This window comes from Hoplias malabaricus, chromosome 4 (genome assembly GCF_029633855.1).
Source record: "Hoplias malabaricus isolate fHopMal1 chromosome 4, fHopMal1.hap1, whole genome shotgun sequence".
NCBI lineage: Eukaryota > Metazoa > Chordata > Actinopteri > Characiformes > Erythrinidae > Hoplias > Hoplias malabaricus.
The window spans coordinates 65,801,643-65,815,420 of NC_089803.1; the positions used below are offsets into that span (position 1 = coordinate 65,801,643).

Below are 13,778 nucleotides of genomic sequence, written 5' to 3' on the forward strand. Positions count from 1 at the left end.
CTGAAACCTCCCTATCTCCACAGACGTGAACGTGTAGATGGGAATGGATTTCCACTGCACTGTTTTGTTCGTGTATCTGCTTTGAAGTTTAATTCTGTGTTTGGAACGGACACGATCCACCCAACTAATAGCACATCAGGAAGTCTAGTTTCAGTCCCAAGCACACTTTCAGCTCACAGACTCAGTGCCACTTTGCTAGGTTGTTTTGGCTTAACCAAGGGCATGAATGTCAAAGTGCTTATGTCCAGACAAAACAAATCTACATCTCTAAAGAAAAACAGCTGCGAACTCTGCGCTGGAACATGCCGACCTTGAAGCATCCTGGGCAAGGTTTCCAAGAATTTATGGTTATTTTAAAGTTCTCCTATTGTGTTTGTGTGTGTGATAAGTCGTGGCGGTGGTGAACATACCTCTATAATATAATCCTTGCCGTCTTTACCATGTACGGCCTTCACAGCGCAGATGTCCAAACCTCCAAACATCTCCGCACACGAGTCCACCCACAGACGATATCTAAAGAACACAGTGGAGTGAATAAACTCATGCATAATAGACTCCTACCCATGCATCAATCAATCCATCAATCAATCAATTAATCAACAGACCGAGGATCTATCTTTGTGTCTACGCACGCTGCCAATCAAATCATGCCATCAATTATGAAATGCTTGATTTTCAGTAAGTTTTTGCAAACATCAAATGACTACATACTCATTTTAGGGTGAGTGTAATTCACTTTTACAGCACTGTCCTGAAATCAAGGGGGAAGGAGCGGGGTGGTTTCCTACCCTCTTCCAAAAGTTACACAGTGCAGTTTCTGCAGTGCTGAGCCCAGACTAGCAATGACAGAGGCTGTATCCTCCCTATTACAGGTCAGTGAGACATGACCATGAACTTGAAGCTGTAATTTTACAGTAAAAGTAGAACCTAGTGTTCTTTTAAAGCTGTTGGAAAATATTAAATATTTATAGGTTCCCTTTTCCAAATATTAATAAGCATAATAAAGATATTTTGTCCTAAATATGTTTTAGCAAATGTACACAGTATGACATTACGAGATGTTTAGTGGTGTCTCTGAAAATTACGATCATGGTATACGTATGTGTAGGTAGATTTAGGTGTCACCTGTCGGTCATAGCAATCTGCTCCAGCATAGCAGAGCCTGTGTTAGCCTTCCAGTTCCCTGAAATAGAGGTCCTCCTAAAGATAGAGAGACAGAGAGAACACAATAACATTCAGAAACAAACCACATGCCGACAGAGTGAGAGCAGAACAAGAGGAACTGAACAAAGTTATGTTCTTTTTTTCTAAAGCACAGATAAGACCAGTCAATAGCTGAATTCTTAGTCATCCCTTTCTTTTGTTTCCAGGGATTAAAAAAAAAAAATCTCCACGGTCGCCAGCGTCCCGCTGATAGCTGCGGTGCTTGGCACATGACGGTCACTGTAGGATAGGAAAGTGGTGTGGATGTGAGCCGGAGATAAGAGCATGGCCTATTGTGTGGTTTAGTTTGGAAAAGTGAAAACTACAAAGCGAGACATGTGTCGTGTTTAAGACAGGAACAGCAGTGACCAGTGACTGGACAGTGTTTATTTGTGTTGAGAAGTGTGATGATTCATCCCAAAGCTATCCCTCTCCTCATCTCTGTCCCCCTAGGACCCCATCACCATTCTCTCCATCTCTTAATCATACACACACTCACAGCGGCCGACCTCCAGTTAAATCAATACTGAGGTCATCAGGATACACTCTGAGTGTGCAGTATTGCACATGCTGAGGTACCGAGGTCTGTTCAGTTCAGTTCAGTCGAGTTTGTGTAGTGTCTGTAATGACAGACATCATCTCAGCGCAGCTTTACAGAAGTCCCGGACCATTTTTAGTAAAAACGAGTGAGACAACTCCTCAAACTCTAAGAATCAGAGGAAGAAACATTTCATTTTGCTCTGTTTTTTACCACATTTTCTCCCTAATTATTAATTACTTCTCCTTGTTAATCATTTCCAGTTCCATCTTTCACTGAAGTGAGGTGAACACACGCTTCCTCCAAAGCACACGAGGCTGAACCACCACTTCTTTTTGAACTTCTGCTGATGGTGCAAAACCACTGAAAAGTTTAGCGCATCAGAGCGGTACATAGACTGATCAGAACACATCAGTTCAGAGTTAGGAGACGCCTGCTGTAGTCAAAACTTAAGGCTGTGACTGGGGATGGGACCGTCCCAAATTGGCAATGATGCAGACTGAACAGCAGTTTTTAAAGACTTTGTTATGGACTTTTCAACAAAGAAAATGAAGAGGAGGTGATACCTGTGAATATCTAAAGCCTTTGGAGCTCTAGTTTTTTTTTACTGGTTAGTTTCAACATCAGATATTCCTCTGGCTTCAGTCACCAATACACAGTGCTAGCATTAGAGTGTTGTTAATAATGGACGCTCAGTGAAGGTTGGACCATTTAAAGACATTATTAAAAGCATAACAGACAAACATTAAAAACCTGTCAATATCTAAACTAGGGCACATTTAGATCACTTTATCTTTTCAGGCCTGAATGCAAACCCGAGAAAAAACAACACGCAGCTGTAATCTAAAATGCTCGAGGCGGTCAGCTGGAGGAAAAGTTCTGGGAAGGTTCCCACGGCAGTTCTGGAAATCGCTCGCCTGGTGCCACACCACTGGAGACTCTGGGTGCAGAGGCTGGCCACAGCATGGTTAGGGCAGGACCGCGGAGACGCCAGCGCTTGTCCACATTGAGCTAGGAGGACGCCACAGCTGGGCGCAGCGCTGACAGAGTACAGCACACTGTCCTTGCCTTACAAACAGGCATGTGACGCCATGCTGCTAATACAGAAGACGTGTGGTGGAACTGGTCATTTCCCATAGTGACCTGCTGCCAGGATGTGTGTTTTCGTCTCTGTAAAAGACTAAGTTTCAAACCCCCTGCTCTTGCGTCTGACGAAAGTGTCCTCGCAGCTGGAAGTGACTCAGTTTCAATGACAGCCAACTGGACAGTGATGTAGTGACCAAAGCTAACATGGCACCAATGATGTTTATGTAAATGACCTGTGATGTAGCATGGCAAAGCTTGCTGAAAAGAAGTTCTCGTGTCTTACACTGTTGGTTGTACTCTGATTTTTTTTTTCTGTTTACCTGAACATCAAAGCATTCTTTCATGTTTTTGAGAGAACAATGGAAAAACAAGTGAAAATAAATACAAAATCAACATGCTTTACTATGGAAAATTCTTTTAATCCATTTTTCTTGGCATTAGGTCCGGATCTGCCTGTCAAAAGTTAGTTTAGTATAAGTATGTATAAATATAAATACAGTATGTTATGATGATGTAATACTTACAACCATTTTTGTGGGGAAAAAAAAGAAATACAGGAGGTCCTCGGGTTACATCAGTCCCGAGTTACGATGTTTCGTGGTTACGACACATCTCCCATTTACTGTATTAAGCCTTGTTTCGACTTAAGTGATTTTGCGTCATAAACGTCGTAAGCGAACTTCGTGTGTGGTGTGCGCGGCGGAAGAATACACGGTTACGCGGCTTGGGACCGAGGATAGGATAAGTGCTTACAGTATGTTATTTACGTACAGTATGTACGTATGTTCCGACTTACACCGAAAATCGGTTTACGACGCGATGTAGGAACGGATCAACGTCGTAAGTCGAGGACCCCCTGTAATTGGGAATATCTAGGGGTCAGTATGAGCTGTTCCTCTAGCTTCCATATCCCAGAGTAGGGCTGTGCCATATCGTATTGTTCGCAATAATATCATCATATTTTTTAAATGATTAAAAAAATTATATTTTAATAATCGTGATATTCTTTTTTGAATATCAAAAAGTGATATCATTTCGTGATATCGACTTTTTTGCAGAATGAGTCAGCACAGCAACTACTTTGTGTTTGTTTTATTATTTACTGTGAAGCTTTAAGGTTACTTTTTGTATAATTGTTTCCTTTTGCTGTTTATACGCACACACTACGTTTTCTGCACTTTGGATGTGTGGTAGATTTTTATGCGACATTATTTTATACAAAATCAAATTCTTGGTAAGTTACTGTTGTTTACAAAATAAGCAAATGTTTACTGATTTCTTTTGTCACTTCTTTATATTTGAATATTTGAAACTGTTACATTTGTAGTAAAATAAAACATTTTAATGCTATTAACATTCATTAAATATATTAAATTCAATTTGGTTAATATATCATTTATTTTGTTGCATTAGTGAGTTTAATAAAAGTATTTTTTAGTGTTTTGTTTATATCGCCAAACATATCGTTATTGCCAAAAATCCCTGAAATATCGTGATATTATTTTAGGGCCATATCGCCCACCCCTAGCCCAGAGGCATGGCATTAGCATCAGCCTGACTGCTGCCTTCCTCTGCAGTGAAGAGGAGTGACAGTGACATTTTATGAAAAAAGGACTTTTATGAAGATTAATAAAGGCTTTTAAGCTGAGAACAAGGGCAGGATGACAGAACAGAGGCTGATTTATTTTATTGTTCCACAGAAACACTGTTTTAGTGATGCAGCGTGGGCAGCAGGTGAAGTGCAGCTAGGAACGAGCACAACACTAGCTCAAGTTCTAGTTCCAACACTTCAGGCACACTGCCTGTTAATACCCTTCATTTTACAAGAAATGTTCAGAAACGTCTGCACATCTTGTGTATATTTGAATAATCTCTCAACACTGATGTATACACTTTCAGGTCATGTTTAATTTTCCATGAAGGTATCAGGGTTTGAGGTATGTACAGGGTCATTTGGGACACACACCCACACCCATAAACACAGAGTTGGCTGACCCATGCTTACATGTATGCTTTGTAGTTGTTTCCAATCTTCTGGATCCGGATGTCGTATTTGGACTCCACAAAAGGCTCTGCTGTGGCGTATGTTTTGGCGAGAGCCACCACGCTGGTGATGTCCTGGAAATCATTAGGGTTCTCCACCTTTATCTAAAACATACAGAGGACACATAAGTTAAATGCGATTAGAAACTGGTGGAGATACACTGGAACAAGTGTAGGAAAGGCATCAGACACTAGGCCCTAAACCAGGGGAACGAGCAGAAACACAGGAGGTTCAAAATATCACTGGCGAACAGAACACCTGCAGAGATATGCAAATGTCTGGGCACCCCTGGGCAAATAGTGCGTTGTTATGAGAGAAACATGTGCAACAATTAAGGCATATTTTATACATTATTCTGTATATGTTCTAATTAGGGTACATGTTAATTTTTGAGAAATCCATCCATCCATCCATTATCTGTAAGCGCTTATCCAGTTCAGGGTCACGGTGGGTCCAGAGCCTACCTGGAATCATTGGGTGCAAGGCGGGAATACAACCTGGAGGGGGCGCCAGTCCTTCACAGGGCAACACACACTCACACATTCACTCACACACTCACACCTACGGACACTTTTGAGTCACCAATCCACCTACTAACGTGTGTTTTTGGACTGTGGGAGGACACCGGAGCACCCGGAGGAAACCCACGCGGACACAGGGAGAACACACCACACTCCTCACAGACAGTCACCCGGAGCGGGAATCGAACCCACAACCTCCAGGTCCCTGGAGCTGTGTGACTGCGACACTACCTGCTGCTCACATATTTAAAATGGTTATTTCAATAAAAAAATCAACAAAAATGTCAGTTGTAAGTGTCAGAAATGACTGGCAGTTCCTCCAGGTGGGTAGAATGGCACTCCTCCCCATCACTCAGCATTGTGACAGAAACGGAAGTGTATAGTTAGTATTCTCCTCAAAGCATGTTGAGCTGTACGGTGTGTTGCATTAGAAGCAGATTGAAAAGATAGTGCTTTCACCAGATTTAGAGGAAACACTTATGTTTAGATAAACATCAGACAAAACTAACAATCACTAAATTGGTAGAGTTCTTCTCCTAGTGTGCTGAGCTCTGATGTTGTTAAGTTAACGACAGCTTGGTGTGATAGAGGGTCATCCTTCCCACCAATTACACTCTCTGATGCTCTCTGATTTTCGAAATGAAAGTAAATAACTTCACGTGTCTCAGAAGAAACAAAATGAGAGTGTGTTTATCCTCCCAGCTTGCTAGGAGGAGAGATTTTAAAATAGGGAGAGTTGGGTAAAGAGCATAATTTGACCAGGGGTGTTGTGATTTTTGCATGTAACTGCGCTTAATGAGAACATTTCTTGGCCTAGATGATATTTATGATGGTAAACAAACACCAAGGAAAACTGGCATCTTGGAAAGGTCAGGCAGCTGAGTGCAGAATTTGAAAAAGGAGCAACTAAGAATCTTGTGGGATACCACACGCATTTAAGAGAATCCACTCAGTGTTTAAACTGAGCTGCTGGAAGGTGCCCAAACCAAAAAGCCTCAGAATGGATGACCGAAACACCTGTAAATAAGGTAGGCCGGTTATTTTCTTCAAAGAGAAACACTCCTGCCACTCCTGCTGTGAGACTGAAGTTTTCAGGGCAAGGATTTCAGAAAGCACTGATATGGACATAATTTTTTTAATGTTTAAACACTGGGAGTGTCATTTTGAATAATGTCACCTGCTAATTTCAGCACTGCTTCTTGATTTGTGAAGCTAGACACAACTATGCTGAACTTCTTATCCAGGTCAGGGTCACGGTGGGTCCAGAGCCTACCCGGAATCACTAGGCGCAATGCAGGAATACGCCCTGGAGGGGGCGCCAGTCCTTTAGAGGGCAACACACACTTACATATTCACTCACATATATGGATATTTTTGATTTGCCAATCCACCTACCGGTGTGTGTTTTGGGACCGTGGAAGGAAGCCAGAGCACCCAGAGGAAACCTACGCCGACACAGGGAGAACACACCAAACTCCTCTCAGACAGTCACCCGGAGCGGGACTTGGTTTCCTGTCTCTCAAAGATAAAATCTTTAAAGTATTGATTATGTCGTGGGGACCAGATCTTGCGTACATCTGAGTTCGAATCTTAATATTACAAAGTAGCCCATTAAGTTAAACAGCTCCACAGTATTTTAAGCATGACAGTCCATCTTCAGCGTCTACTGAGGCCTTGGCACTTGACTTTCTTCAGCAAACGCACTCAACCTTCCAGCCGTTTTCTAAAATGGAGCAATAAGAAATGTAGATGGCGCTTGTCCAGCGGATTTCCCTCCCCTCCCTCCGGTTTCCCAGTGTTCTCTTCCAACAATCAGAGCACAGGGGTCAGCTTCAGGAAGACAGTAGTGCATTCTGTACAGCAGGTTCCTGTTTGCTCAAGGAAACACTGCCTAACCTCTATAGACGAAGAAGAATAAGCGTTCAGGAAGGGTTCCCTACTGCCAACAGAGGACCATGGCTCCATATAACTTCCCTAACTGCCATGGGAAAACCCTTTCTGCACGTCACTGTGGCTTTGGTTTTGTCTTTGATTGTTAGTGTGCGTCTGTGAAACATGGCGGTGGTAGGTGTGTCTGCAGATGCAGCACATGACCAAACATAACTGACTTACTGTACATACCACTGCTGTGCAGGGCCATCACTAAGGGGGGATGTTAGGGGCAGTGTCTCCCTAAAGTAAACAGCAAGACTGAAGTTATACCCTATTGTGCACCCCTCCGTTAAACCCAAATGCCCAGCTGCTCGAATAGATCTGGTGACGGCCCCGAAGTTATGGCCCAAACATTATGGTGCCTTGAAATGCAAGGGGTAATGTATAAATAAATCAAACATGTTGTTTTCATGTTAACTAGTGGTTTGAATAAGAATCACATGGCAGTGGTTGGTTTGTCGTAGTAGATAACAGTGCCGCCCTTCACACAGCAAGCTGGGGTTTGATTCCCAGCGTAGGCAGTAACATAACGCACCAATAAGAGTTCTTAAGTCCTTCAGCAAGACATGTAATGCTGCATTAGCCTAGATATGATTCAAACTGCGCAGCACGGTTTCGTGGTCACACAGGTTCGGGTGACTGTCTGTGAGGAGTTGGGTGTGTTCTCCCTGTGTCTGCGTGGGTTTCCTCCGGGCGACTGTCTGTAAGGAGTGTGGTGTGTTCTCCCTGTGTCTGCGTGGGTTTCCTCCGGGTGACTGTCTGTGAGGAGTGTGGTGTGTTCTCCCTGTGTCTGTGTGGGTTTCCTCCGGGTGACTGTCTGTGAGGAGTTGGTGTGTTCTCCCTGTGACTGCGTGGGTTTCCTCCGGGCGACTGTCTGTGAGGAGTGTGGTGTGTTCTCCCTGTGTCTGTGTGGGTTTCCTCTGGGTGACTGTCTGTGAGGAGTGTGGTGTGTTCTCCCTGTGTCTGCGTGGGTTTCCTCCGGGCGACTGTCTGTGAGGAGTGTGGTGTGTTCTCCCTGTGTCTGTGTGGGTTTCCTCCGGGTGACTGTCTGTGAGGAGTGTGGTGTGTTCTCCCTGTGTCTGCGTGGGTTTCCTCCGGGTGTTCCGGTATCCTCCCATGACCCAAAAACACATGTTGGTAGGTGGATTGACGACTCAAAATTGTCCATATGTGAGGGTGAATGCGTGAGTGTGTGTGTTCCTGCTTTGTGCACAGTGATTCCGGGTAGGCCCTGGACCCACCGTGACCCTGAGCTGGGTAAGCGGGTACAGATAAGGAATGAATCAAACTGGAAGCTCCTATGTATAAGAATGATTACCAAATGCCGTACATGTAGAAAGTGCTATAATTCAAAATATATATATAGTACCCTTTTTTAAAGTCAGAGAAAATAGGCTTTAACCACATAGAAATGATCTGGGTACATATTTAAACCTGTGTGACCCTGTGTAGAGGTCAAATTAAAAACACACCTATGTCTCAGACATTATTGGGCACTGTATAGTCGTAACCTGAGGTAAAAGCTTGGTCTTCACACAATTCCAGGTTTTTAGGAATTCACAGTGATTAAGCCACACTTTAACCTCAGTAAAGAGACGGTTAGTTGTGCAGATACTGAGGGTGTTTTTCTTTAATAACAGCAGCGCTGGTGGTTGATTGTATAATGCCTGTCCTTCTGGAGAGTTGCGAGAGGGAAATCCCCTGAACACTCCCCCACCCTCTCATCAGGGACATGTGGGGCTGAGCTCATAAAAGTTAGTACTCCCCACCCTGTGCCCGGTTTAACAGACACACACAAACGTAAACACGAATCAATACATGCAGACGTGCTCACTCTCTCTCACACACACACACACACACACACAGAACAGCTGTGTTTATGTGCAGAGCCATGGAGGACATGAGAAATCTGTGCATCTACTTCTTCTATGACCTCAGACTTAAAGGTCTTTTAGATAATTTGGTATTTTCAATCGAATCAGAATCAGTATCAATTACCGGCAGTAATCATTTGGATGAAATTCTCTGTGCTTATAATAGTCAATGGGCAGGTGCTGAGATTCAAATGTATAATGAACTGCCAGTTCCACCCACTGTATAAAGCCGGGTATTTAATTAAAACTCAGTAAGGTCCAGTGCGAGAAACTTTTCTCAAGCCAAGGTCTGGAACACCATAATAACGTGCATCAATGCCACACCCCGTATAATGAAGTGGTGTCATGGTTATATCAATATATTATGTAGTGAACAACAACAGAATCAAATCAAATTACAATTACAGCTGTAGTTCAATATTTTTCAACATTAATTTTTTTAAATAAAACAATGTTTTGAAAATAAAAGCCCTAGTGACCTAGTTGCAGCCGACTTTACAGCTTGTCCCCCACAGTATCATCGCTCCTCTTCTGCAAACTGCATAACAAGCATGCTGATTGGCTCATTTTGCTGGAGGGAGGGACTTTGTCCTTAAACAGACCTCATGTTGTTCGTTAGAAGACCTCCCGTTCTTATTTCAACCGGAGAACAGTCTTCTTATGTATAACATTTCTAGTTTTACTGCACACAATGCTGTTGTTCATAAAGTATCTGCTTTTATCTCGTCCCATGGGCTATTTTTCTGGCACCAGAACAATGGTGACCGGAGCCCTGCCCTGTGTGTGTCATTCAATCAAGTTACAGAACTCATCACAATGCACAGATCTGATTGGCTGAGTAGCATCACATGTCGATATGACCAAAGCTTGTGATTGGTCTGTCTGTGTGTTTCCTGGGCCACTAAACATAAACATAATGGCTAGAAAGTTAAACCAGTTAAAATAAACACACAGTTCTACATTAAATAGTTCTCAGGTCCAGGTCTAGATAGGACAACATCTGGGTCTCGATCTGGACCAGGACCACGGTCTGCCTATTAATGACCCCTGGCATAGAGAATGAAGCGTAGCGCATGCTTCCTCTGAGGCATGTGAAGTAAGGCACTGCATCTTTTCGACCTGCTGCTAATACAATAACATTGGTCAGCTCAGCGTGCTTGGAGGAGAACACCAAATGCCCAGTTATGTTCCGTTAGCTAGGACATGGCTGTATTGATCAGAATAATGCTGACAGACGGGGATAAGAAAAGGTTCTCCCACCCAAAGAGGGAGACCACTGGAGATCTGTTATTAAGATGTCCATCCATCCATCCATCCATTATCTGTAACCTCTAATCCAATTCTGGGTCGCGGTGGGTCCAGAGCCTACCTGGAATCATTGGGAATACACCCTGGAGGGGGTGCCAGTTCTTCACAGGGCAACACACACACTCACACATTCACTCACACCTACGGACACTTTTGAGTCACCAATCAACCTACCAATGTGTGTTTTTGGACTGTGGGAGGAAACCGGAGCACCCGGAGGAAACCCACGCAGACACAGGGAGAACACACCACACTCCTCACAGACAGTCACCCGGAGGAAACCCACGTGGACACAGGGAGAACACACCACACTCCTCACAGACAGTCACCTGGAGGAAACCCCCGTGGACACAGAGAGAACACACCACACTCCTCACAGACAGTCACCTGGAGGAAACCCACGCAGACACAGGGAGAATACACCAACTCCTCACAGACAGTCACCCGGAAGAAACCCACGCAGACACAGGGAGAACACACCACACTCCTCACAGACAGTCACCCGGAGGAAACCCACGTGGACACAGGGAGAACACACCACACTCCTCACAGACAGTCACCCGGAGGAAACCCACGTGGACACAGGGAGAACACACCAACTCCTCACAGTCACCCGGAGCAGAAATCAAACCCACAACCTCCAGGTCCCTGGAGCTGTGTGACTGCAACACTACCTGCTGCACCACCGTGCCGCCCGTTATTAAGATGTGCTTAATCTAAATATTTGCTTATAAACTGTATGTCTTTCCCATAGATAATCAGTGTATGAGCAAATACCATATTACTCCACTCCTTCTCCAGCAGAGCTCTACAGAAGCTTCCCATATAAGGAGTGTACTGTAGGTATGCGATGACATATTAAAAACATCATGATTCTTACCTTTCCCATGCCTGCATGGGCGTGCCCCATCTTCACCACCACTGGGAACTCTGGAGTGGGCAGCTGGAAGAGAGCAGATTGGAAAGCGTGTTAACCACAGTTAGGAAATGGCTGAGCCACAGGATTATTCATTCAGATTCCATCTAACCCTGAGATGCACAGTCAGGCCAATCACTGTTCTCTGAGCTCATTGGCAGTTCACTGAGAACTGGATGCTCCACAATACTAATCAGCAGCTCTATTTGGAGACTTTATTATACACCACTGCATGTATAAAAAAACACATCACAACTCGTGCTAAGCCTAGAAATATCTCAGCAGAGAATCTGAAGAAAGTCCTGATGTGACTGGAATATGAAGCCATTTAGGACACTTTGAGGAAGTCTTCAGGTAGTGAGATATTCTCTACTCATCATGATACCAGAAAAAGAGAAAAGGAATCCCAGTAAACATTTAGCCGTTGATTGAACGTTGAAATAACATAATGACTGCCGTCTAATCAACGTTCTCTTAAGGTTGAAAATGAAAGTTGAAAAGACGTCCAAACACAGACATTGAAAAGACGACTGTTAGCCGTATTTTGGACGTCCACTGACGTTATTAATTGGTCCCGAAATAAATTACTTGTATAAAACGCATTTTGGACGTCCACTGACGTTATCGATTGGTCACCACTTAACTAAATTATTAAGATGGATTGTGGACGTCCGTTGATGTTTAAAATATGTCCTTGACGGACAGACTACTTTTAGACCTATTTTGAACGTCCAGGGACGTTCCTTGTTTACTGGGTTGGGAAGGCCACAAAGCTCCAGGTCAACATTTGGGAGGAAAGAGTGAGACACGTGACACAAAGATGAAAAGGACAACAGTGACAGATAGGAGCTCAGATAATACATCAACTGAATTTATTATAAAGATAAGTACATTCTTAGAGGCTGCCCAGGAATGTAAACAGAGAAGTGCTAGTGAGGATACTCAAGGAAAGATATACAACACTCCAGTGATTCCACTCCCAATCCTAATAACCACACATAATCTAAGACGAACTATTCCCTCGGGGATATTTAATCACGGTGAAAGCTCTTCTCTAAGTCTCTCCATGTTCACACGCCATATTATACCTCTTTGACCATATGTGTGCAATGTGTAGTTCTAAAATTACAGACTAATCCATCTGCTGCTCTTTTTCACCAAAAGTTAGCACTCTTTCACCCTGCATTTCACTGGTGAGGACCCCCACAGGACGGGGAGGTGGATGATACTCAGCGCTGCAGTGACACTGATGTGGTGGTGGTGTGTTAGTGTGTGCTGTGCTGGTACAAGTGGATCAGACACAGCGGTGCTGCTAGAGTTTTTAAACAGTGATATGTTGAACCCTTACTCATTCATTCATTCATTATCTGTAAGCGCTTATCCAGGTCAGGGTCGCGGTGGGTCCAGAGCCTACATGGAATCATTGGGCGCAAGGCGGGAATACAACCTGGAGGGGGCGCCAGTCCTTCACAGGGCAACACACACTCACACACACTCACACCTACAGACACTTTTGAGTCGCCAATCCACCTACCAACATGTGTTTTTGGACTGTGGGAGGAAACCGGAGCACCTGGAGGAAACCCACGCAGACACAGGGAGAACACACCACACTCCTCACAGACAGTCACCCGGAGCGGGAATCGAACCCACAACCTCCAGGCCGCTGGAGCTGTGTGACCCTTACTCATGTGTTAATGAAATAAAATCATAATGCTCTACAGTTTATTTGCAAGCATAGAAAAACAAGTGTCCCCAGTCAGCCAATCTCTGCAAATAAATAGAAACTACTGTGTTCTCTGCAGAGAATGTTGAGTTCACTTAGAAACATGTAATTTGTATTCGTATTTAGTCACTTAGAGTAGACTGTAATGGTACAAAAGGAATAGACTAGACTATGATTTCTCAAATCTGCTGGCATTAATGTAAACACTGCTCTGTAACAGCTGAGAATGTTAGAATACACTGGTGAATGTGGTGGACTGGAGAATGTCCAGGCTTTAGCTGAAACGTGTTTGGGCAAAGGTAAGTGTTCTCATACCGCTCTCCCAGACAGAGCCAGTGTGTGATGCCAGTTTTTTTTTTTTTTTTTTTTTGACCAGCACAAAAAGTTATTCCAGCTCTATTCATCTCAGTCAAAGAGTTGACATTTCACAGGTAAAGGAATGCAGCGTGCAGCCAGATTACACGCTCAGAATCACTTCAACAACAGGAACATGTCATTGCTGACTTCAGTTTTGTCAGAAGTTAGAGTCGCCTTTGATTTACCTTTAAAAGGAAATGCCTGGGGTGATGGTTCTCTGGTATTCTGTATGTTGGATTTTGTAAAATTTTAGCCATTTTTGCACTGTTGTCT

The 13,778-nt window shown here is 43.7% G+C and overlaps 1 protein-coding gene across 1 annotated transcript in view; it reads right to left on the reverse strand.

Moving 5' to 3' along the window:
- syn3 (synapsin III) overlaps nucleotides 1–13,778 on the reverse strand; it is a 154,425-nt gene that overhangs the window by 21,520 nt on the left and 119,127 nt on the right. Inside the window, exons 7-10 of the mRNA XM_066667437.1 lie at nucleotides 11,387–11,449; nucleotides 4,833–4,975; nucleotides 1,126–1,200; nucleotides 411–513 (exon numbers count right to left, since the gene is read on the reverse strand). Coding sequence (XP_066523534.1) covers nucleotides 411–513; nucleotides 1,126–1,200; nucleotides 4,833–4,975; nucleotides 11,387–11,449 — 384 coding nt within the window. The remainder of the gene's footprint in view (nucleotides 1–410; nucleotides 514–1,125; nucleotides 1,201–4,832; nucleotides 4,976–11,386; nucleotides 11,450–13,778) is intronic.